The sequence below is a fragment of the Pan troglodytes genome, chromosome 1 (assembly GCF_028858775.2).
Source record: "Pan troglodytes isolate AG18354 chromosome 1, NHGRI_mPanTro3-v2.0_pri, whole genome shotgun sequence".
Taxonomy (NCBI): domain Eukaryota; kingdom Metazoa; phylum Chordata; class Mammalia; order Primates; family Hominidae; genus Pan; species Pan troglodytes.
This window is the reverse complement of record NC_072398.2, coordinates 183,638,004-183,662,607: the sequence shown is the minus strand read 5'-3', so window position 1 is coordinate 183,662,607 and position 24,604 is coordinate 183,638,004. Positions and strand designations below refer to the sequence as shown.

The following is a 24,604-nucleotide window of genomic DNA, read 5'->3' as shown; positions in this document are numbered from 1 at the left end:
TTCTCCTGCCTCAACCTCCCGAGCAGCTGGGATTACTGGCATGCTCTACCACACCGGGCTAATTTTTGCATTTTTAGTAGAGATGGGGTTTCACCATGTTGGCCAAGCTGGTCTCTAATTCCTGGTCTCAAGTGATCCACCCGCCTTGGCCTCCCAAAGTGTTGGGATTACAGATGTGAGCCACCATGCCCGGCCTATTTTATTTTTTTAAGACAGGGTCTGTATTGTTCAGGCTGGAGTACAGTGGCACAATCATGGCTTACTGCAGCCTGAACTCCTGGGCTCAAGCGATCTTCCCATATCAGCTTCCTGCTGGGACTACAGGCATGTGTCATTACACCCAGCTAACTTGTTTTTTTTTTTTTGTTAGAGACAGAGTCTTGCTATGGTACCCAGGCTGGTCTGGAACTCCTGGCCTCAAGCGATCCTCCTGCCTCAGCCTCCCAAAGTCCCAAAGTGCTGGGATTACAGACATGAGACACCATGCCTGGTCTGGGGACCTTTATTTTGTTTACTCTGATCCCCAGTACTATGAACATAATAGATATAATAGGTGCTCAATAAATAAATAAATAAATAAATATTTCTTTCACAGTGTTAGTGCAGGTAGAGAAAAAGGCACTCTCGTGTACTGCTGGAAAAATTATAAATTGGTGCAGTCTTTTTGAAGGGCAATTTGGCAATATCTACCAAATTTTAAATTACATACTCTTTGGCCTAGAAAAAAACACTTTTAGAAACTTATCCTACAAATATACTAGCATATGCACACAAAGATGTATGCATAAAATGTTCAGTCTACCACTATCTGCAAGACAAAAGGGCCAGTTTTTAAAATATCGTATGTATTATATACTCTTCAGTTGTAAAATATGTATATTAAATCTGTATATGCCAAGATGTAATGATCTCCAAGGTATAATTTATACAGAAAAAAGCAACACAAAGAAAAGAAAGGATGCTATGGTTTAATTTTTACAGGCCAGGAAAAGGTGATACTTGTCTATGTTGAATATTGAAATATTGACTATTTCAGGAAGGAAGCACAAGATATCACTTTACAGTGATTGCCTCTGAGAATGGGGTCTAGGGAAATGGGGAGGAAGAAAGATCTACTTTTATTGTAGATATTTACATATGTCAATTTATTACTATGTGCTTGTACTGCCTTTTCAATATAGTTTAAGTCCTTTACAGCCACCCAAGGTAGATAAAAATAGACCTTCTCATTTAATAGATAAAGAAGGTGAGAGACAAATACTGACAAAGATGTCACCTTCTTTATCTATTAAATGAATTGAGGTTAAAAGTAAAGTTTCCCTAACTATTAATTCCAGTGTTTAGGCTTCAGTTTCAGGAAGAAATTAAAAATCTTGTCTCAAGTATTTCTTTGTGTATTAGTAGTAACACTGTGTAACTTAATAAAACACCTATAAGGTAACAAATCCAAACTCATTTGCAGTCACTTCACTGAAAGTGAACCTCCTTAATTACTAAATAGGATGCTACAGTAGACAATCTCCACAGTTTTTTTCCACCCCCAAAAGGTTTGTGTTCTGTGGTTAGGCAAGTGAATTCCTTGGTATTTCCAGGTATACTGCAACCTCATCTTTTTTTAATCTGGTTTTATTCTCATTTAATATAAGGTTTGTTTTTTCTTAATGTACGTGTTTATTTATAAGTATTGTAAAAGGTTAAGGCATTACATGAATTTTAAATGGGACCATAAACTATGAATGGGGGAAAGGATCGAAATAAAGTACTACAGAATAAAATATCACTTGCCTTTCTCGAACAGAAGAATTGAATATGTATCGCAAACAGCAAGCCCATACCTGAGGACTATAGATATGTATAATTCCAGACAGCCAACTAAAAGAAAAAGATAGAAATTAAAAACCATAGTCACTTACATATATAGCATAATTTACATTCTTCCTAAGATAATAAAGTAGACGTATGGCTTTTATCAGCCATACATTAAAAAGCCTTAGTAATAAGAAATCTAAAAACGTGCTGATAATTAAGAGGAAGAATATATAGACATTTGTATCTATATAACTATATTGATATATATAGACAGACATATAGATATATATTGAGAGAGAGAGAAAGACAGAGAGCAAGCATGTGTATCTCTGTCCTCTTTTACCTGAGATGTGGGAAAGAAAATGGTTAACAGAGATGAAAGCAGTATACTAGAATGAATTAGCTTGGACTGGAAAGAATGGGCTAAGGTAGTACAGACTAGTTTGCAGCCTAAAACTACTTCATGGAGTTGCTGAGGATTAAATGCTGTAATATATACAGGTAGTCAGAAAGAGAGAAGGCTCTTAATATTTACTTAAGCATCAACAATCCATTGCCTATATTAGGACTGTAGCAAACTATAAGTAGATTTCATGGTCCAGAGAACATTCATGCATTCTCATTCACTTTGCATGTGCCATTCCCTTACATGGGTTCCCTTCCCCATCAATCTTCCCTTCTACTATCTAAACAATTGAAAGTCTAGCTCAAGTTTGTCTTCTCTAGGAAAATGCTCCCTATCATATCTTTCTTACAAATACTAAGTGTTCACTTTCCATACTGGTCACTTTATAGTAAATCATATACTTTATTTTTCTGTGTATGAATATTTGAATGTTTTATCACCTCACTTTGATTTTAAATTCTTTAAGAAGCTTTAAACCTCAACACATTATCAAGCATAACACTGTATGTAATAAGTACTCAATACTGAATGAATATAGATTTCTAAATATTCTGTCTAAATATCATTAACTCAGATGGCTTGAGCCCAGGAGTTCCAGACCAGCCTGGGCAACATGGCGAAAGCCCGCCTCTACAAAATACACAAAACCTAGCCAGGCGTGGTGGCCGGTGCCTCAGTCCAGGAGGCTGAGGTGGGAGGATCACCTGAACCCCAGAGATTGAGGCTGCAGTGAGCCATGATTGTGCCACTGCACTCCAGCCTGTGTGACAAAGTGAGACCCTGTCTCAAAACATGTATACATATATAAAAAAAGTAAACACATAAATATCATTAATTACTACTCTAAAGAGAAGGCCATTAACACTAAAGGAGATTTCTGCAAGATTGACTGACAGTGGATTTTAAATGGTATTATTATGAGCCCTGAGTTCTTTAGGGTGACTTAAGGATGAGTGGTAGTGAGAGAATACTGAAGAAAAAGGGCTCTAAGGCTTCACCTTCAACTAGGAGAATTCAACTTATATTTTTTATTTTTTTTTGAGACGGAGTTTCACTCTTGTTGCCCAAGCTGGAGGGCAATGGCGCAATCTCAGCTCACTGCAACCTCCACCTCCTGGGTTCAAGTGATTCTCCTGCCTCAGCCTGCCGAGTAGCTGGGATTACAGGCACGCACCACCATGCCTGGCTAATTTTTTGTATTTTTAGTAGAAATGGGGTTTCACCATGTTATCCAGGCTGGCCTTGAACTCCTGACCTCAGGTGATCCGCCCACCTTAGCCTCCAAAAGTGCTGGGATTACAGGTGTGAGCCACTGCGCCCGGCCATAGAATTAAGCTTTTATCTGTTTTATATGTTAGAGTTCTTCCTAAGATTGGACAAAATCTGGCTGAGCATGATGGTTCACACCTGTAATCCAAGCACTTTGGGAGGCTGAGGCGGGTAAATCACTTGAGGCCACGGGTTCCAGACGAGACTGGCCAACATGGTAAAACCCCATCTCTACTAAAAAAAGAAAAATTAGCCAGGCATGGTGATGCACGCCTGTAATCCCAGCTACTTAGGAGGCTGAAGCACGAGAATCACTTGAACCTGGGGGATGGAGATTGCAGTGAGCCGAGATCTCTCCACTGCACTCCAGTCTGGGCACAGAGCAAGACTCCATCTCAAAAAAAAGATTGGGTAAAATCTTATTTTAGCTGATTCTACTAGTAAAATAAGAAAACCTGACAACCACTTATCTTTGTGGCTTTATAAAATGATCTAAATATTTATAGTACAACTGAGTCACATGCTTATCATATACATTTGAACATTTGGCTGATAAGGTTTTCATAAATAATGTAATACTTACATTCCCACCAATGGTAGAGAATAAACCTTGGGATCAGATTCCAACAAAAGTAACAATTTGCGTGTTTCATCCATGGTAAGATATCTAAACAGAAGACATTCATGTGAAAATAACTGAAATTATGTACTTTTTACCTAAAAGACATAATCTAAATGCTGAAGCATACTTTAGAAAGGGGAGATAATTCAAATGAACATTGTCTTGCACACACAAAAGAAACAGAAACTTTTTACTGACTCAGTAAAAAGACTCTGGTAAGAGGAAGAGATTAAAGAGATTTAATACCTTAAAACTTCCATCTATCAATTAAAAGACATTGAAGATTATACACCTTTTTAAAAAGTTTTGCTCTATAACTTTACTTACAATTTACTTTAATCAAGAGTGTTAACATTAAGGTAGGCAGTTTCAGAACCAAATAGGTTTCCTTGGAAGAACTGAATTCCCTATCACTGGAAAATGTTCATGCATCCAAGTGATTTGACAAGACTGCAACAGATGTGACTTCTAAGTGAAGGAGACTGAATTAGGAGAGGTATAATCAACCTTCCATGTGCCATACTCCTCCAACCACTGTCAAAGGACTTTGGAACTATCATAAAACCCAAAAGCTCACTCTTTCCTAAAAGGACATTATACTATATTTATATTTTATTATATTTATTATTGACAGCAAGTTATAAGAATACAAAAAACCAAAGTAGAATTGTTAATTTTATTGTTATGTCTTTCTTCAAAAACAATGCCATTAGTGGGTCAGGCATGGTGGCTCACGCTTACTGTAATCCCAGCACTTTGGGAGGCCGAGGTGGGCAAATCACTTGAGGTGAGGAGTTCGAGACCAGCATGGCCAACATGGCAAAACCCCATCTCTACTGAAAATACAAAAAAAAAAAAATTAGCCAGGCATTGTGGCACACGCCTGTAATACCAGCTACTCGGGAGGCTGAGGCAGGAGAATGAATCACTTGAACCCAGGAAGCAGAGGTTGCAGTAAGCCGAGATCGCACCACTGCACTTCAGCTTGGGCGACAGAGTGAGACTCCGTCTCAAAAATAGAAAACAAAAACAATGCCATTAGTGATATAAAGCCTTGGCAGTACCACTGATGATATATTTTACTGCTCTAATAACACTAAAACACAAAGACAATACATTTGTCAGGTCTTGTGACAAGAATATTAAGCCTGAGTTGGCATAAGATTTACATATCAACAATGACACAGCTGCTTTGAAAGTTCTCCCTCATGTCTTGCCCATCTGATAAATTTCTACTCCTTAAAAGAATTAGTTCAGGCTGGCCGGGCCCAGTGGCTCATGCCTGTAATTCCAACACTTTGGAAGGCTGAGGCGGGTGGATCATGAGGTCAGGAGTTCAAGACAAGCCTGGCCAAGATGGTGAAACCCCATCTCTACTACAAATACAAAAATTAGCCAGGCATGGTGGCGGGCGCCTGTAATCCCAGCTACTTGGGAGGCTGAGGCAGGAGAATCACTTGAACCCAGGAGGTGGAGGTTGCTGCAGTGAGCTGAGATCGTGCCACTGCACTCCAGCCTGGCAACAGAGCGAGACTCCATCTCAAAAAAAAAAAAAAAAAAAAAAAGAATTATTAGTTCAGGCTTTCCATGATTTCCCCAGGCATTTTGGACATCCCTCCCCCTACTTTCCCAGCACTGTATATAAACCTCCATTATAACACATCATGTTTACATGTCAACATATTCAATAGATAGTAAGTATAGTTTTTAATCTATTTATTTCCAATGTCTAACATAATGCCTATGCCATAATGGGCCCTAGTAAATATTAGGGTATATAAAGGGCAAATGTCAAATTTTTTTTTTAATGATGGGGTCTCACTACATTGTCCTAGTTGGAGAGCAGTGGCTATTCACAGGCACTATTGTAGCTTACTGCAGCCTTGAAATCCTAAGCTCAAGCCACCCTCCTGCCTCACTCTCCCAAGCAGCTGGGATTACAGGTGTGTGTCAATGCACCTGGCATGGCAAATGTCACCAATTTAATAGACGATTCTAGATAGGAAGTGGCAAGGAGAATAGGTGATTGACAGAATACTGAACATCCTGGTTATTACCAGCATGCCCGCCCAGCAGTCACAGATGGATAATTCCAAGAAAGGTAAATTCATGCTATACAAGTAAATGGGGATGGGTACTAAGGAAAACAAATTAATTTTTTTGTTAATTTAAACAAAAAATCCCATGCTCCACTTGAGAAGTACTTTATTAATTAAGATAATTAAATGTTTCATTTAATTCAAACAATTTTAGCTCACTTTTGACCACTCCATGATTTTGGAATATACCAACAATTTTTCCTTTGGGCCACTCCAATCAGAAAGCACAGCTCTGGTCAGAATCTGGTTCTGAAGAGGTATTTTTAGAGAATAAGACTTGGAATTGAGTGTACTTTGGCAAACATTTTTAGATTGAAAGGCCTAACAGGAACTAGGGTGGAGTCACTGGGAAAGGAAGCCAGAAGTGTAATACTTGGAGCAGTCTCTGGTCAAACTTTAAAGTAGAGTAGTTATATTGTCTAACCTAGTTTTATAGATAATAGATAAAGAAAATAGATGAAGATTCAGGGAAGCAGCCTTGCTGAAGATTAGAAAGCATGCATTTTGGCTTACATTTCCTAAGAAATTAAGAGTGGAGATAGGAAGCTGGAGAGGATTCTACTCCAGCTCTGTGAGGAAACTCCACCCTCAAGTAGTTGGCAATTTGGTAAGCAAGAGTACTGTAACTTTTTATTTAATTATCTCCTTTCTCTGTCTGCAATGCTCATTATTCACAGTTAAAACCACATACTATAAATAAATTATCTAGCCTCCCTTGGGTTCATAATTAGGTTATAGTTAAGAAAAAAAAAGGCCTAAAACCTAAATAAAATACAACGAATAATACAGAATATACAATATAGAACACAATTTCTCCTTACATTTTCAAATAATAAATTATCAACCAATTTGTTTTTTTTTTGTTTTGTTTTTTGGTTTTTTTGAGACAGAGTCTCGCTCTGCCGCCCACACTGAAGTGCAATGGTGTGATCTCAGCTCACTGCAACCTCTGCCTCCCAGGTTCAAGCGATTCTCCTGCCTCAGCCTCCTGAGTAGCTGGGATTACAGGCACGCGCCACCATGCCCGGCTTTTTTGTTTGTTTGTTATTTTTAGTAGAGATGGAGTTTCACCATGTTGGTGAGGCTAGTCTTGAACTCCTGACCTCGTGATCCACCCGCCTCGGCCTCCAATTTTAATATAATTTTTACCACCACCATTTTTTTTTTTTTTTTAGAACTGAGGTCTCTGGGGCTGGGCATGGTAGCTCACCCCTGTAATCTCAGCACTTTGGGAGGCTGAGGCAGGAGGATCACCTGAGGTCTGGAGTTCAAGTCCAGCCTGGCCAACATGGTGAAACCTCATCTCTACTAAAAATACAAAAATTAGCCGGTGTAGTGGCATGCACCTGTAATCACAGCTACTCAGGAGGCTGAGGTGGCAGGATCACTTGAACCAGGGAGGTGGAGGTTACAGTGAGCCAAGATCCCACCACTGCACTCCAGTCTGGGTGACAGAACAAAACACCATCTCAAGAAAAGAACTGAGTTATCCAGACATTATACTTTATGGCCACTCAGTTTTGTCTTTTTTTTTTTTTTTTTGAAACGGAGTCTCTGTTGCCCAGGCTAGAGTGCAGTGGTGCAATCTCAGCTCATTGCAACCTCCACCTCCCAGGTTCAAGTGATCCTCCTGCCTCAACCTCCCGAGTAACTGGGACTACAGGCATGCACCACCACACTCAGCTAATTTTTATATTTTTAGTAGAGACGGGGTTTCACCATGTTGGCCAGACTGATCTGCAACTCCTGACCTCAGGTGATCCGCCCACCTGGGCCTCCCAAAGTACTGGGATTACAGGTGTGAGCTACTGCGCCAGGCCCTACCACCAATTTTTTGTAGGTGGTGGCACAACTTAAAGAAAACTTCATATTCAACAAAAATAAACCATTTCATTTTTTACTTTCCCTGGTTATTAACCAAGCCACCATATCTCTGGCATATAAACTGACTGGACAATTCTTTCACATTACATGGACATTCTGAAAATATACTAATGCAACTAATGTTTAGATTAATGTATCTTTTACTTACCCATATTTATAAGTCCCTTGAACTTGAGAAATATTCAGATTACTGCTCAAGTTTCTTGCCAGAGCTGTTGGAATAATGGGGATGGGCTTCACAGGTGTGCATTTAAAGTTATTTGCTAGAGTTACTGCTGCCCAATGCAAGTCAAATTCCACACTGTCCAAACTCTCCCTGGAAGTGATATGAACTCTTAGGGAAAGCAGCTTACCACAGTCCAAGGAATCTTTGCTACATATATGGCACTGTAGAGCCTGAGAAATCAATATTAAATAATTATTTTAAAACTTTGAAATGTGCCCATGTTGCCAGTTTATTTTATACTGATACATATACATATATAATATCTTGCACTAATAAAATTAAATGAGTTCTGATTTACAACATTTCAGTTCTCATTTATTCCATGTGACCAAAAGATTATGTGAATAATTATATCAAAGCAAGTAAGATTTACTGTCCCAAGCTCCACTACACATTTTCAATGTAGATATCCTAGCAGCACTTCAGTCTTATTGGGGAGTCACCCCCAATAAATATTTACTACATGGGAAAAAATGGACATAAAATAATTCTTTTTTTTTTTTGAGAAGGAGTCTCGTTCTTTTTGCCCAGGCTGGAGTGCAGTGGTGCAATCTCAGCTCACCACAAACTCCACCTCCCGGTTCAAGCGATTCTCCTGCCTCAACCTCCCAAGTAGCTGGGATTACAGGTGTGTGCCACCACACCCAGCTAATTTTTTATATTTTTAGTAGAGACAAGGTTTTACCATGTTGGCCAGGCTGGTCTTGAACTCCTCCTGATCAGCCCGCCTCAGACTCTCAAAGTGCTGGGATTACAGGCGTAAGCCACTGTGCCCGGCCTCATAAAATAATTCCGATTGAGCCTCAGAGAATCTAAAGTCCATTCCTCTTTGATTCCTTTCTTGTTACCACAAATTGTCAAGTTAGTTCTCCCTCTGTATTTGCCCATGCCCACTGTGTCCTTCCTAGTTTCACTGCTACCATTGTACTATAGGTTAATACATCCCTCTGTAATACACACCCGCCCAACTTCTACAATGGCTACTCTCTCTAACTTCGGTCAGCCTACCCTATCAGATTAACTATTTCTGATTTGACAGTGTTTTCTTTTTTCAAGAACCTTCAATTACTACATGGCCCATATGACAAAGTTCAAATTCATCAGGCTGGCAGACAAGGCTCTTCTTTCTTTGCTCCCACCAAGGCTGGAGTGCAGTGGTGTGATCACGGCTCAACCTCCCGGGCTCAAGCAATCCACCTGCCTCAGCCTCCCGAAGTGTTGGGATTACAGACAGGAGCCACTGCGCCCAGCCAAGCCTCTCTATAATCTGACCAAATTAATACTCCAGTCTGACTGCCCACAAATTCAGCAAAAATGTATACCCTAAACACTACCCTAAGTACATCTTGAACTTTCTTATCTCGGTTACACTGCTCTTCTGAAAGGCTACTCATATCGCTTACCTAGAGTTTTTGCCCTCAGAAACACATTTAGTTGGATTTTAGGTTCACAATAATTCAATCAAATTATTGTAAATAATTCTCAAATATGGTTTTACTAAAATACAGCATACTAAACATAGTTTGATTCTTGTGTTGAATTAACTATAAGTTGTCAATGAATCGCACCTTTAAAGCTGAGCTGAAGTCATCTACACTGTGAACTATCATTTCTCTTGAACAAAGTTCTTGAGTATGAACTTTGCATGGAATCAAAAAGTCCCCAGGAAGAGAAGCAGTAGGGGTTATTTCTAGGCATTCAGGTACTTCTCGACCAGGATCAAAGCGATCTACTGTCAATGTTACACCTTCTTCATCTGTAGAACAAAAATAACAGCTATTATACAGCATACTAATTAAAAACATAAAATCAACCAAGCAAGACTACATTATAGCTAAGCACTTTGTTCATACCAATAGTACACTAAACTCTTAAATACTAAACTCTTACAGTAAACTAAACTCTTATAAGTGTATACTAAAGTCTTACTTGCTTATATATATTGATCCATCTGACCAGATAGTGAACTCTGTAATTAATAATTTTACTCATCTTCATATCCTTGGTACACAGCGAAGAAAATTAGCACAAAGCAAATACAATAGTTGGCCAAATCAATAAATTCTATTGCAGTCATACAAGTAATTTAAAAAAATGTTTTCTTGTACTGATGGAGTCTTACTATGTTATGCAAGCTGGTCTTAAACTCCTAGGTTCAAGTGATCCTCCCACTCCAGCCTCCCAACATGCTGGGATTACAGGCGTGAGCACTGGTCCATTTTTAAAAGTGTATTACCTTCGTCTACTGTCAGAGAACCAAGTAAAAAGCATGACGAATTTTTTTTATTCTGCTTAGCATGACGATAAGCAAGTCGGATGGTCTTTTCAGTCACCACAAGCTTTGGATTTCTGAAAAACAACAAGTCTTTTATGAATATGGTAGACCTCATATCTTAAAAAAACCTTCTGCCATAAAATGCTGTCTAAATTATAACACACATTTTTAAAAATGTACAGAAAGATCATTGTCAGGAAATCCCAGGGTCAAAGGCAGGGGATAGGGAGGGCCACTTGGAAACTAGAATGGCAATAAACAGACACTGAAACTATAGTTGTTCTCCAGGCATTTTGTTAACTTTATGAACCTCAGCAGGTAGGTCTCCTGTTTTTGTAAGTAAATTTTGATTGAAACAGTCACATCTATTTCTTTACATACTGTGTATGGGCTTCAGATATAATCAGCATTACAGTAGTGCCCCCTTATCTCTGGGAGACATGTTCCAGACCCCCAGTGGATGTCTGAAACCGCAGATAGTAACAAATCCTATATATACTATGTTTCTTCCTATACATACATATCTATGATAAAGTTTAATTTATAAATTAGGCACAGTAAATAATTAACAACAATAATAATAGAATAATTTTAACAGTATACTGTAAAAAAGTTGTATGAATATAGTCTGTCTCTCAAAATACCTTATTGTATTATACTGTGGGTAACTGAAACCATGGAAAGTGAAACCATGTATAAAGGGGGGAAACTACTGTATTAAATACAAAATATAGTATGATTTAAATGCTTTAAAAAATGCAAAAGGAAAACCAAAATATAAGCCAGGAATAAGATACTATGAAAAAAGACCAGGCAAATTTGAATAAAAAAGCCATACAGAACTTAAAGAAATAAAAAATATAATTTGTAAAAATTCAATAAGTTATATAACTAACTGGGGATAGGTACACAAATGTGTATTGTTATTCTATTAACTATGCATATATACTATAAGTATCCTCTCATATATATGGTACACTGCCACATTTTAAAAAACCTAAATGAGGGCCAGGCGTGGTGGCACACGCCTGTAATCCCAGCACTTTGGGAGGATGAGGCAGGTGGATCACCTGAGGTCAGGAGTTCGTGACCAACCTGACTAACATGGTGAAACCCCATCTCTACTAAATACAAAAAAATTAGCCAGGCGTGGTGGCACATGTCTGTAATTCGAGCTACTTGGGAGGCTGAGACAGGAGAATCGCTTGTACCTGGGAGGCGGAGGTTGCAGTGAGCCAACATCACGCCATTGCACTCCAGCCTGGACAACAACAGCAAAACTCCTCTCAAAAAAAAAAAACCAAACTTAAATGAACAGGTTAGATGGCAGCTAAGCACAGCTAAAGAGAAAATAAGCAGACTTGAAAAACAAAGGAAACTACTCAAAATGTACAGAAAGACAACAATAAAAAAAATAAAAACAGGACTAACCATTATTTAGTTGAACTTCCATAAGACTCTCCCTATTTTTGTCAATGGTACCACCCTTCTCTGCCAACTAGTGTTGAACCTGAATACTTTCTGACTTGTATCTTTCCTTCAGTTCCTCTATTCAGTCAATCATCAAATACTACAAATTATTTATTCAAAACACCTTGTTTCATTCTTTCCTCTTGATCTGAATACTGCCACATTGCTCTAAGTCCTTATAATGTATAATAGATGCCATTTATGAAATACTTTCTATTCCAGGCACTGTGACAATTGCTTTACAGAGTCTTATTTAACCCCTACAAGAGAACTGTGAAACTGGTATTATTATAGTCATTTTATAAATAAGGAAACTGATCCTTGGCTACTTTACTGAGGTTGCATAAATAAGTACTAGAATCAGGATTTGATTCCCTAGGCAGTCTGCTCCAGTTATTGCACCGTTTTTTTTTTCTTATTTTTTTTTTTTTTTTTTACTTTTTATTTTAATTTTTTATTGAGACAAGGTCTCACTTTGTTGCCCAGGCTGGTTTCAAACTCCTGACTTCAAGCAATCCTCCTGCCTCAACCTCCCAAAGTGCTGGGGTTACAGGTGTGAGCCACCGCACCCAGCCCAGTTATAGCACCTTAAACCATTACAGTATACACCTGTGTGATTACAGAAAAGCATCCTGAAGCTAGGCTGACTCAAGGCTCTCCCCTCCATAATCTATCCTTCTTAGAATACTACCTTTAACAAGTAACTCTTATGTACAAAACCTCAATAGATCTATTTTCTATTACTTTACCCCTAAACTTTCTTGTCTGTCAAGGTCCTAGATGTAACTACAAGATTTTATATTCCTTCTAATCTGATCCACTCAAAAATTGGTTCAAGCTTCTCAATGTTCCACAAAGACACCACGCTGACACAATAAAAAACACTTTCAGTTTTTATTATATTTCACCTCTTTTGAATTCCTACAATATGCAGAATTTGCAGAAAACTGGGAAAATAAGATTATCTCTCAAAAGTACAAGGAACAGATGTTAAGAAGCAGCAGAAGGAAAATTTTGCCTGAGGGGAGCTTCTAAAAGAAAAGTAAAGAAAAATGAATAATTGGTCATAGTAATCAACTTTGCCTTATACATCTTTGTATTACTCTTGTTTATACTGGCTTGATTTGAAAAAAAGAAACATGTTATACCTGTAGTAACTGAGATGTAAGTAGATGAAATCTCCAGTTGGCGTTGGGTTCCAAAGTGCACATTTTGATGGAGGAAAGTGGAAAGGTACCATCCTGCTTGAAGGAAACCTTTTGAAAAAACAATGTAAAATTAAAGCACAAGGAATAGCAAACTTAGTAGACATTTGGTAGGAAACAACTAACTATCTTTAAGGTGATGGTATTTTCAGACTACTTTTGTAATTTTCAAAGAGTTTATATATATATATATATATATATTTTTTTTTGAGACAAAGTCTCACTTCATCACCCAGGCTGGAGTGCAGTGGCGTGATCTCAGCTCACTGCAACCTCTGCCTCCTGGGTTCAAGCAATTCCCCTGCCTGAGCTTCCTGAGTAGCTGAGATTACAGGAGTGCACCACCACACCCGGCTACTTTTTGTATTTTTAGTAGAGACGGGGTTTCGCCATGTGGGCCAAGCTGGTCTCGAACTCCTGACCTCAAGTCATCCACCTGCCTCGGCCTCCCAAAGTGCTAGGATTACAGGCATTAGCCACTGTGCCTGGCCAAAAAATACTTTTTTATTTTTTGAGACGGATTCTTACTCTGTCGCCCAGGCTGGAGTGCTGTGGTGCAATCTCAGCTTACTGCAACCTCTGCCTTCCAGGTTGAAGCAATTCTCCAGCCTCAGCCTCCCAAGTAGCTGGGACTACAGGCGCATACCACCATGCCTGGCTAATTTTTTGTATTTTTGTAGAGACAGGGTTTTACCGTTAGTCAGGATGGTCTTGATCTCCTGACCTCATGATCAGCCTGCCTCAGCCTCCCAAAGTGCTGGGATTACAGGCGTGAGCCACCACGCCCGGCCTTTTTTTTTTTTTTTTCAGACGGAGTCTTACCCTGTTGCCCAGGCTGGAGTGCAATGGCGTGATCTCAGCTCACTGCAACCTCCGCCTCTGGGTTCAAGTGATCCTCCCACCTCAGCCTCCCGAGTAGCTAGGATTACAGGCGCCTGCCACCACACGCAGGTAATTTTTTGTATCTTTAGTAGACACGGGGTTTCACCATGTTGGCCAAGCTGGTCTCAAACTCCTGACCTCATGATCCACCCACCTCAGCCTCCCAAAGTGCTGGGATTACAGGCGTAAGCCACTGCGCCCGGCCCAAAAAATATTTTTTAAAAAAGAAAATTTGGCTTATTCGTCCTTTTTTATCTATGCATATGTAAATTTATGTATACACAAGCTTTTAAAAAAGAACAAGACAATCCTACAAAATCCCTTTTAAGTAACAGAAAAATGAGTATAAATCATACGTTTACATTTAAATTTAAACTAAAATCTTTCTTTTCTTTCCTTTTTTTTTTTTTTAAAGAGCAGGGCCTTGCTCTGTTGCCCAAGCTGGAATGCAGGGGCTCAATCATACCTCACTGCAGCCTTAAACTCCTGGGCTCAAGGGAGCCTCTCAAGCAGCTAAGACCACAAATGTGCACCACCACGTGAGGTTTACTTTTGTATTTTTTGTAGACACAGGGTCCTGCTATGTTCCCCAGGCTGGTCTTGAACTCATGGTTTTAAGCAATCTTCCCACCTTGGCCTCCCAAAGCACTGGGATTATAGGCATGAGCCATGGCTCCTGGCCTAAAATCTGTCTTTCTGAACTGATTTCCAGATAATTGTTAGATAATACCCAACAGTTATGAAAAGCAAAAAAACTTAATAAATTCTTAATTATTTTCCAGTGTTTCCAAATTTGGTATTCTGGAATACCAAAATACAGCAAAAGTTTAATTATTGAAGCGTCAAAAGGACATAATTATAAATAATTCCTCAACAAAGATGCCAGGGGCAGTGTAAAGCAAGGTTTTGATATTAAATCATATAGGGTACCATCAAAAACTTTTCATTTTACATGAGTGTATAACACGAGAAAACCACAATAAGAAAAAGACCACTAATGGGGCCAGGCCTGGTGGCTCACACCTATGTCAGCACTTTGGGAGGCCAAGGCGGGTGGATCACTTGAGGCCAGGAGTTCGAGACCAGCCTGGCCAACATGGTGAAACCCCGTCTCCACTAAAAATACAAAATTAGCCAGGTGTGGTGCCACTCACCTCTGGTCCCAGCTAGTTGGGAGGCTGAGGCACGAGAATCACTTGAACCCAGGGGGAAGAGGTTTCAGTGAGCCAAGATCACGCCACCCCACTACAGCTTGGGTGACAAGAGCAAAACTCCATCTCAAAAAAACAAAAAACAAAAAACAAAAAACAAAAAATTAGCTGGACATGGTGGCACACGCCTGTAATCCCAGTTACTCAGGAGGCTGAGGCATGAGAATTGCTTGAATCAGTTGAGGTTGCAGTGAGCTGAGACCGCACCACTGCACTCCAGCCTGAGTGACAGAGTGAGACTCTGTCTTGTTGCGGGAAGTCGGGGACCCCAAACGGAGGGACCGGCCGAAGCCATGACTGAAGAACGTGGATTGTGAAGATTTTATGGACATTTATTAGTTCCCCAAATTAATACTTTTGTAATTTCTTATGCCTGTCTTTACTGCAACCTCTAAACATAAATTGTAAAGATTTCATGGACACTTATCACTTCCCCAATCAATACCCTTGTGATTTCCTATGCCTGTCTTTGCTTTAATCTCTTAATCCTGTCAGCCGAGAAGGATGTATATCGTCTCAGGACCCTGTAATAATTGCGTTAACTACACAAATTGTACAGCATGTGTGTTTGAGCAATATGAAATGTGGGCACCCGAAAAAAGAAGAGGATAACAGCAATTGTTCAGGGAATAAGAGAGATAACCTTAAACTCTGACCGCCGGTGAGCCAGGCAGAACAGAGCCATATTTCTCTTCTTTCAAAAGCAAATGGGAGAAATATCACTGAATTCTTTTTCTCAGCATGGAATGTCCCTGAGAAAGAAAATGTGCACCTAGGGGTAGGTCTCTGAACTGGCCCCCCCGGGGCATACCTGTCTCTTATGGTCGAGATTGCAGAGGTGAAATAAACTCCAGTCTCCCATAGCGCTCCCAGGCTTATTAGGAAGAGGAAATTCCCACCTAATAAATTGTAGTCAGACCGGTTGATCTGAAAACCCTGTCTCCTGATAAGATGTTATCAATGACAGTGGTGCCCAAAACTTGATTAGCAATTTTAATTTCACCTCAGTCCTGTGGTCCTGTGATCTCGCCCTGCCTCCACTTGCCTTGTGATATTCTATTACCCTGTTAAGTACTTGATGTCTGTCACCCACACCTATTCGCACACTCCCTCCCCTTTTGAAACTCCCTAATAAAAACTTGCTGGTTTTTGTGGCTTGTGGGGCATCACGGATCCTACCAACGTGTGATGTCTCCCCCGGAAGCCCAGCTTTAAAATTTCTCTCTTTTGTACTCTGTCCTTTTATTTCTCAAGGCAGCCGACGCTTAGGAAAACAGAAAAGAACCTACGTGATTATCGGGGCAGGTCCCCCAATACTGTCTCAAAAAACAAAAAAAAGAAAAAGACAATGAAAAAAAAAAAGAATAAATTCCTGTCATTTGCAACAACATGGTTAGAACTGGAGATCACCATGTTAAGTGAAATAAGCCAGGAACAGAAATACAAACTTCACATGTTTTCGCTTATTTGTGGGATCTAAAAATCAAAACAATGGAACTCATGGACACAGAGAGTAGAAGGATGGTTACCAGAGGCTGGGAAGAGTAGTAGGGGTTGGGTGAGAGGTAGACACAGTTAATGGGTTAAAAAAAAAAAACAGAAAGAATGATTAAGACCTATTATTTGATAGCACAGCAGGGTGACTATAGTCAATAACAACTTAAAAGTAATAAATAATAACATTTAAAAATAATTAGGCTGGGCACAGTGGCTCACACCTATAATCCTAGCACTTTGGGAGGCTGAGGTGGGCAGATCACTTGAGGTCAGGATTTCAAGACCAGCCTGGCCAACATGGTGAAACCCCGTCTCTACTAAAAATACAAGTTAGCTGGGCATGGTGGTGCACGCCTGTAATCCCAGCTACTCGAGTGGCTGAGACACGAGAATTACTTGAACCCAGGAAGCAGAGATTGCAGTGAGCCGAGATGGCGCCACTGCCCTCCAGCATGAGTGACAAAGTGAGACTCTGTCTCCAAAAAAAAAAAATAATAATAATAATTAAAAGTGTACAGTTAGTTGGATTGTCTCTAACACAAAAGATAAACGCTTAAGGGGATGGATACCCTATTTCCCATATGTGATTATTACACATTGCATGCCTTATAAAAATATGTCATATACCCCATAAATATATACACCATGTACCCACAAAAATTTAAATTTTTTAAATTAAAAACAGAATACACTGAACTTGTTACACAACTGTACCCTTCTAAGAATAGAAGACAAAATTTTTCTGTCAACATGGGGTTTCCCCATGTTGCCCAGGCCGATTTTGAACTCCTGAGCTCAAGCGATCTGCCCACCTCAGCCTCCCAAAGTGCTAGGATTACAGGCATGAGCCACCTTGCCCACCGACAAATTTTCAAATAAGAGATGGCAGGGGGGTAGAACACAAGGGCCAAAATTAAAGCAAAAGGAATATGATATCTTCCTTGGGTCATGTTTCCCACTATCTTCATCAAGAACATCTGGCACAAAGAAAGACATTACAGAGAATAAAGGCGACCCATGAATGCAATTCTAGTTTGGAAGAAAAAAAAATTCACATGTCAGCATTAACTGTTGTTCCCTAGGGGAAAAAAGAGCAATAAATGATCCAAAGAGCCAAACAACACAAGCTGATTTGCCCAGTCCCCATAGTAACAGACTGAGAAAAATGGAAGACAGGTGGCAAGCTCCTACTTCACTTGACAAAGGCTTAGGAACATCTGAGGAAACTTGGTATACCTAATATGAAATTATTCCCATCAAGGAATCAGTATTTGTAAGAGGGAAGGAACCCAACCACTTTCCCACTTGTCTAGAAAGTAAACAAACACCGATGTAATTTTTAGCCTCCTAAGTTCAGGTACTATTTCCCATCAATAAAGATCTATATTACAAAAATAACTGAAGGAGGGACGGAACTAGTATTTACTGAGTGCCTATTACGTACTAGACCCTTTAGTTTAGTAATCTTACTCAACCCCACACAATAATCTTCTGTGAGACAGAGATTACCATCCTCATTTTACAGATGAAGAACTGAGGCTTAGTTAATTAACTTGATCAAGGTCACCCACCTAACAAGTGGTAGAGCTAGGATATGAACCCAGAATTTCCTGATTCTAAAGATTATATTCTTTTTTCTCTTCCAACCTATCTTCCCAAGTTATGTGAACAGCTGTAAGACAAATATTTGTAAATATACTTCTATACCTGGTATTCATCTGGGGCCGTGCAAAAGGATATATAGGCTCCATGATGTCTGGTGAATGATTTCTTTAATTCCAAATCCTCAGTATCCTAAAGAATTAGAGAGAATATTACTAATGAATGATAAAAACAAAGAAGAAAAATATGATTTAACCACATATTAAAATTACAGGCAAAATTAGATTACTTATATGAAGTGTGACTATAGATTAGTAAGATTAAATGCTTGTAGATTCTGCCAATCATTTTCATATGTTAGAGTCATTCTGCCAATAAATTACCGTTAATATTTATTCTAGGCAGCAAAATCTACCAATATATCTATCCCTTAAGGAAAGCTCGGATTCTGCCCCAAAACCTTTGTATCAACTTAGTGAGCTCAGTAAGGCAGGTAGTATCAAATGTATGAGATTTTGACCAAAAGCCTTACAACCCTCATAAAACCATGAAGCAGCAGAAAAAAATGATTTGGGCTAGATATTTATTTGGGGCCTATAATGAAGTCATTAAAGAATCTTCATTGGAAAAAAAACAGTACTGCATGCATTCCCACAAACTGACTTGTGTCAGTGAAAAATCAGTGTTCTTTTTTTTTTGAGATGGAGTCTTGTTCTGTCGCTAGGCTGGAGTGCAGCGGTGCGATCTCAGCTCACTGCAACCTCCGCCTCCTGGGTTCAAGCGATTCTCCTGCCTCAGCCTCCTGAGTAGCTGAGACTGCAGGTGCGCACCACCATGCCCAGCTAATTTTTGTATTTTTAGTAGAGACGGGGTTTCACCATGTTGGCCAGGATGGTCTCAATCTCTTGACCTCGTGATCCGCCCACCTTGGCCTCCCAAAGTGCTGGGATTACAGATGTGAGCCACCATGCCCAGCCCAGTATTCTTTTTTAACTCCACATGCTCTCTCTGGGTACTATCCTCCACTCCCATTGCTTCTACACCTACTTATCTATAGCAAACCTTTAGCTCCACCTCTCTTCTGAGTTTCAAATCCATTTTCTTTTCTTTTTCTTTTTTTTTTTTTTTTTTGAGACAGGGTCTCACTCTGTAGCCCAGGCTGAAGTAGTAGAGTGGTGCAATCTCAGCTCACTGCAACCTCCACCACCTGAGCTCAGGTGATCCTCCCACCTCAGCCTCCTGAATAGCTGGGACCACAGGCATTCACCACTGCACCCGGCTAATTTTTTTGGATATTTGTTGAGATGGGGTTTCATCACGTTGCCCAGGCTGGTCTCGAACTCTTGGACTAAAGCAATCCATCCGCCTTAGCCTCAAAAAGTGCTGGGATTACAGGCATGAGCCACCATACCCAGATGTTTCAAATCCATATTTCTAACTGCCCACTGGACAGTTCCATCTAAGTATTATTGAAGCAAAACACAGACCTCGTAGTCCTTTCTTTAGAGTTCAGTATGTCCTATATTCTTTCAAGCCTTAGAGTTCCTTAGGTCCTGCACATTCTGTATCAATTCTAGGACAAAGAAACTGTCTAAGGCCAGGTGTGGGAGCTCATTCCTGTAATCCCACCACTTTGGGAGGCCGAGGTGGGTGGATCACCTGAGGTGAGGAGTTCGAGACCAGCCTGGTCAACATGGTGAAACCCCGTCTCTACTAAAAATACAAAAATTAGCTGGGCATGGTGGTGCACACCTGTAATCCCAGCTAGTCAGGAGGCTGGGACAGGAGAATCGCTTGAACCTGGGAGGCAAGGTTGCAGTGAGCTGAGATCATCCCACTGCACTCCAGCCTGGGCAAGAGAATGAGCCTCTGTCTCACTCTGTGTGAAGCAAGATGAAGGAGAAAAGGATTATTAATCCAGGTGCAGAGATTATTTAGAAGAGACTTTTTAGATAAAGTCAGAGGCTGAAAATCCTATTGAAAATGCTCTTATACCTTGTTCAAGACAGAGAAAAATGTGCTTCTAATAAAATTGACTAGGCCGGACATGGTAGCTCACGCCTGTAATCCCAGCACTTTGGGAGGCCAAGGTGGGTGGATCACGAGGTCAGGAGATCGAGACCATCCTGGCTAACACGATGAAACCCCGTCTCTACTAAAAATACAAAAAATTAGTGGGGTGTGGTGGCGGGCACCTGTAGTGAACCTGGGAGGCGGAGCTTGCAGTGAGTGGAGATTTCGTCACTGCCCTCCAACCTGGGCGACAGAGCGAGACTCCGTCTCAAAAAAAAAAAAAAAAAGGTGACTAAACAGTCCTTCTTAGAAATATCTGGACTTAAAAGGTTTAATGCAGCTTCCACAGAATGCAGGCTTTAAATCCTAAAACCCTTCCTTAGTACTTGGTTGTCATGGATAACAGTATTCACATGGATAACTGTAACTCTACAAAGTATAAAAAGTGCCAATTTTTTCTTCATTAAACAGAAGTGTCTTAAAATGCGCTATTTGTGTTTTATTCCTTTATTCATTTGGGTGAAAAGATGGATAATGTTGATTTCTTATTTTAAAACCATATACATAAGGTAGTTTCATTCTGTCAGTGTTGTACAAGCCACTAAAGGTAATAAAACTAAAACCACACAACATCTATACCTAGCAAAACAAATTCTCAGGTAAAGTCATCATCGTGTACAATAGAAACGTTCAAATCATCCTCACCCCTTCTTCCATATAAATTATCTTTCCATACCCACCACCTTAGTTGCTAACTTCATCAACTCACCAGACTTAGGGAAAAGTCCCCATAATGCTGCTAGAAGAGTGTTTCCATATAAATCTGATCAAATTATTCTCCTGCTTTAAAAGTCAATGGCTCATGTCAGGGGCGGTGGCTAACGCCTGTAATCCCAGCATTTTGGGAGGCCGAGGCGGGTGGATCACCTGAAGTCAGGAGTTCCAGACCAGCCCGGCCAACATGGTGAAACCCCGTCTCTACTAAAAATACAAAAATCAGCCGAGCGTGGTGGCGTTGGCCTGTAATCCCAGCTACTAGGGAGGCTGAGGCAGGAGAATCGCTTGAACCCGGGGGACGGAGGTTGCAGTGAGCCTGGGCCAAAGAGTGAAACTGCGTCTCAAAAATAAACATAAAAATAAATTTTTTAAAAAAGCCGATGGCTCTTCTTTACATACAGAATAAAGGATCTTCACAATCCAGCCCCACTCTATTATTCCAACCTTAACCCCCCCATCCACTCATCCTACATTCCAGTCAAACTGAACTACTTGCAGTGCCCCGGTTTCAATATCTGCACAGGATGCCTCCCTTAACTTGGAATGCCCTAGTAAACCCCCGCCATCCCTCACAATCCAACTCGAATGTCACTTCCTCTGTGAAACCTTCTCCCAGATACCGTGGCGATGGTACTATACTGTCTGTACTCACACGCATAGCATTCTCGCACTTTGCTGTTTACACTTTACTTCCAGTAGTCCATGAACTTCAAACATTAACTGATCCCTTACTACGTAGCAGAGTGTGAGCCAGAAATTGTGAGGAATGCAAGAGCGAGCATTCAAGGTTTCAGTCCTCAAGAAATTCCCACCGTAAAAACAACTTTAAATGGCACGTTATCGACTGCAAACCTCTTTCACATACCTTAGCTCAGATGATACCCAAGGATTTCATGGACTGCTTAATTTCTCCCACTAGCTCCCCTTCTCGTCATCTGCTCCAGGCTCCTGGAGGGCGGAACCCACTACAGGGCTTTGAATGTTACCCACCAACCTTCCCAGGGCCCCGCTGCCGCCTCTCAAGGGGGAACCAGGAGCACAAAGCTCCACTTACCGCAACTTCCGCGGAGCTCAGGTCTGTTTGCAGGGTAGGAGCGGGAGCCGGCTCCAGGGAGCGCCACCGCCGACTCCGGTCCCGCCTCTGGGACGTTGGGGTCGCGGGAACTGAGGCGGCAAACACAAGCTCGCGAAACTGAAGGCCGCGCCACGCCTGCTGACTGGTCAGAAACCTCGCCAGTCAGGGAGCGGGGGTGGTGCTAGAGAGCCGCGCCCGGTCGCCGTTACGTATTGGTGTGCCAACCAATCAGCGCCCCGCACTGGTTCCGCGCTCGACCAATCCCAAGTCTTCTTGGAGAACTGCGGGCGCCACCGGCGCTCCAGGATCAAGGATCCGAGGATTTAAACCTTTCATTTCATCAACGGTTAAGTTCCGGGGCGGGGTAGGCTTTCCGCAAGCGCAATGGAAAGCCCAGCTAGGTAGACGGAGGAGCGAGTGGCAGATGAAGCCGGAAGTGCTCTATAAGATCATCATCGGTCGGCGACTGGAAGCGGACACCTGAAGAAGAGTTTCCAAACTCTTTACCTGAAAGCACAAAAGACAAGAAAGTTAGAGTTATTCCAGTTTCTCACTTTTTAATTTTTATTTTAAAATGTACATTTTTAATTTTTCCTTTTTGTGATCACTTATCCTCAACTTCTAGATTTCTTCCAGTTTCTTTCCTAGGAAGCCATCTGTTTTAGTGCCATAATTTTTTTTTTTTGAGGTGGAATCTCACTCCGTCGCCCAGGCTGGAGTGCGATGGCGCGATCTCGGCTCACCGCAACCTCGCCTCCGAGTTCAAGCGATTCTCCTGTCTCAACTTCCCAATTAGCTGGTATTACAGGCGTCCACCACCCACCACCACGCCCGGCTAATTTTTTTTTTTTTTTTTTTTTTTTGAAACGGAGTCTCGCTCTGTCGCCCAGGCTGGAGTGCAGTGGCGCGATCTCGGCTCACTGCAAGCTCCGCCTCCTGGGTTCATGCCAGTCTCCTGCCTCAGCCTCCCGAGTAGCTGGGACTACAGGCGCCCACCACGCCCGGCTAATTTTTTGTATTTTTAGTAGAGACGGGGTTTCACCGTGTTAGCCAGGATGGTCTCAATCTCCTGACCTCGTGATCCGCCCACCTCGGCCTCCCAAAGTGCTGGGATTACAGGCGTGAGCCACTGCGCCCGGCCTAATTTTTGTATTTTTTAGTAGAGACGGGGTTTCACCACGTTGGCTAGGCTGGTCTCGAACTCTTGACCTCAGGTGATCTACCCGCCTCGGCCTCCCAAAGTGCTGGGATTACAGGCGTGAGCCACCACTCTGGGCCAAAATTTGTATTTATTAATTTATTGATTGATTGAGACGGGGTCTTGCTCTGTCGCCCAGGCTGGAGTGCAGTGACGCTATCTCGGCTCACTGCAACTCACTGCACACTGCCTTCCAGGTTCAAGCAATTCTCCTGCCTCAGCCTCCAGAGTAGCTGGGGTTACAGACAAGCACCACCACGGCCGGCTAGTTTTTGTATTTTTAGTAGAGACCAGGTTTCACCATGTTGGGCACTGGGCTGATCTGGAACTCCTGACCTCAAGTGATCTGCCCACCTCGGCCTCCGAAACTGCTGGGATTACAGAAGTGAGCCACCGCCCCCAGCAAAGTAACATAAAAATTTTAAATTCCCGTTGAGTATAAGAAAAGAATGTGACTTAAATTTATAAACCATATATGCCTATCTCTACAACTAGCATTGATATTATATATAGTATTGATATTTTATGTATTTATATACAGTCAGCCCTCTATCAGTGGGTTCCATATCCACAGATTCAGCCAACCGCAAATGGAAATATTCGGAGGGGAAAAAAACAAAATAACAACAATAAAAATAATACAAATCCAGTCTGGGCAACATGGCAAAACCCCATCTCTACAAAAAATACAAAAAAATTGCCAGGCATGGTGTCATGTGCCTGTAGTCCTACTACTTGGGAGGCTGAGGTGGGAGGACAGCTTGAGCCGGGGAGGCAGAGGTTGCAGTGAACTGAGATTGTGCCATTGCACTCCAGCCTGGGTGACAGATCAAGACCCTGCCTCAAAAATAATAATACAAATAAGACACACATGTTGGGTGCGGTAGCTCCTGCCTGTAATCCCAACACTTTGCAAGGCTGAGATGGGAGGATCGCTTGAGGCCAAGAGTTCAAGACCAGCCTGGGCAATATAGCAGCACCCTGTCTCTACAGAAAATTTAAGAATTAGTGGGGTGTGGTAGTACAGGCCTGTAGCCCTAGCTACTGGGAAGGCTTAGGTGGGAGGATTGCTTGAGCCCAGGAG

General features: G+C 41.2%; 1 protein-coding gene across 24 annotated transcripts in view; it reads right to left on the bottom strand.

Annotated features, from left to right (window-relative positions):
• Window positions 1-23,234, bottom strand: part of STIL (STIL centriolar assembly protein) — a 64,837-nt gene extending 41,603 nt beyond the window's left edge. For 4 of the 24 annotated variants that reach the window (XM_016962697.4, XM_054682860.2, XM_009457159.5 and 1 more), the window contains exons 1-9: window positions 22,302-23,191; window positions 18,563-18,649; window positions 13,209-13,316; window positions 10,552-10,664; window positions 9,884-10,071; window positions 8,443-8,485; window positions 8,238-8,301; window positions 4,068-4,151; window positions 1,786-1,872 (exon numbers count right to left, since the gene is read on the bottom strand). In XM_016962697.4, coding sequence (XP_016818186.1) covers window positions 1,786-1,872; window positions 4,068-4,151; window positions 8,238-8,301; window positions 8,443-8,485; window positions 9,884-10,071; window positions 10,552-10,664; window positions 13,209-13,316; window positions 18,563-18,606 — 731 coding nt within the window. In that variant the 5' untranslated portion in view covers window positions 18,607-18,649; window positions 22,302-23,191. Of the gene's footprint in view, window positions 1-1,785; window positions 1,873-4,067; window positions 4,152-4,847; window positions 4,990-8,237; window positions 8,486-9,883; window positions 10,072-10,551; window positions 10,665-13,208; window positions 13,317-18,562; window positions 18,650-21,239; window positions 21,588-22,112; window positions 22,213-22,301 lie in introns of those variants that run through there. The other 20 variants (XM_054682849.2, XM_054682854.2, XM_063780780.1 and 17 more) reach the window with 10 other exon arrangements.
• Window positions 23,235-24,604: the final 1,370 nt, after the last annotated feature.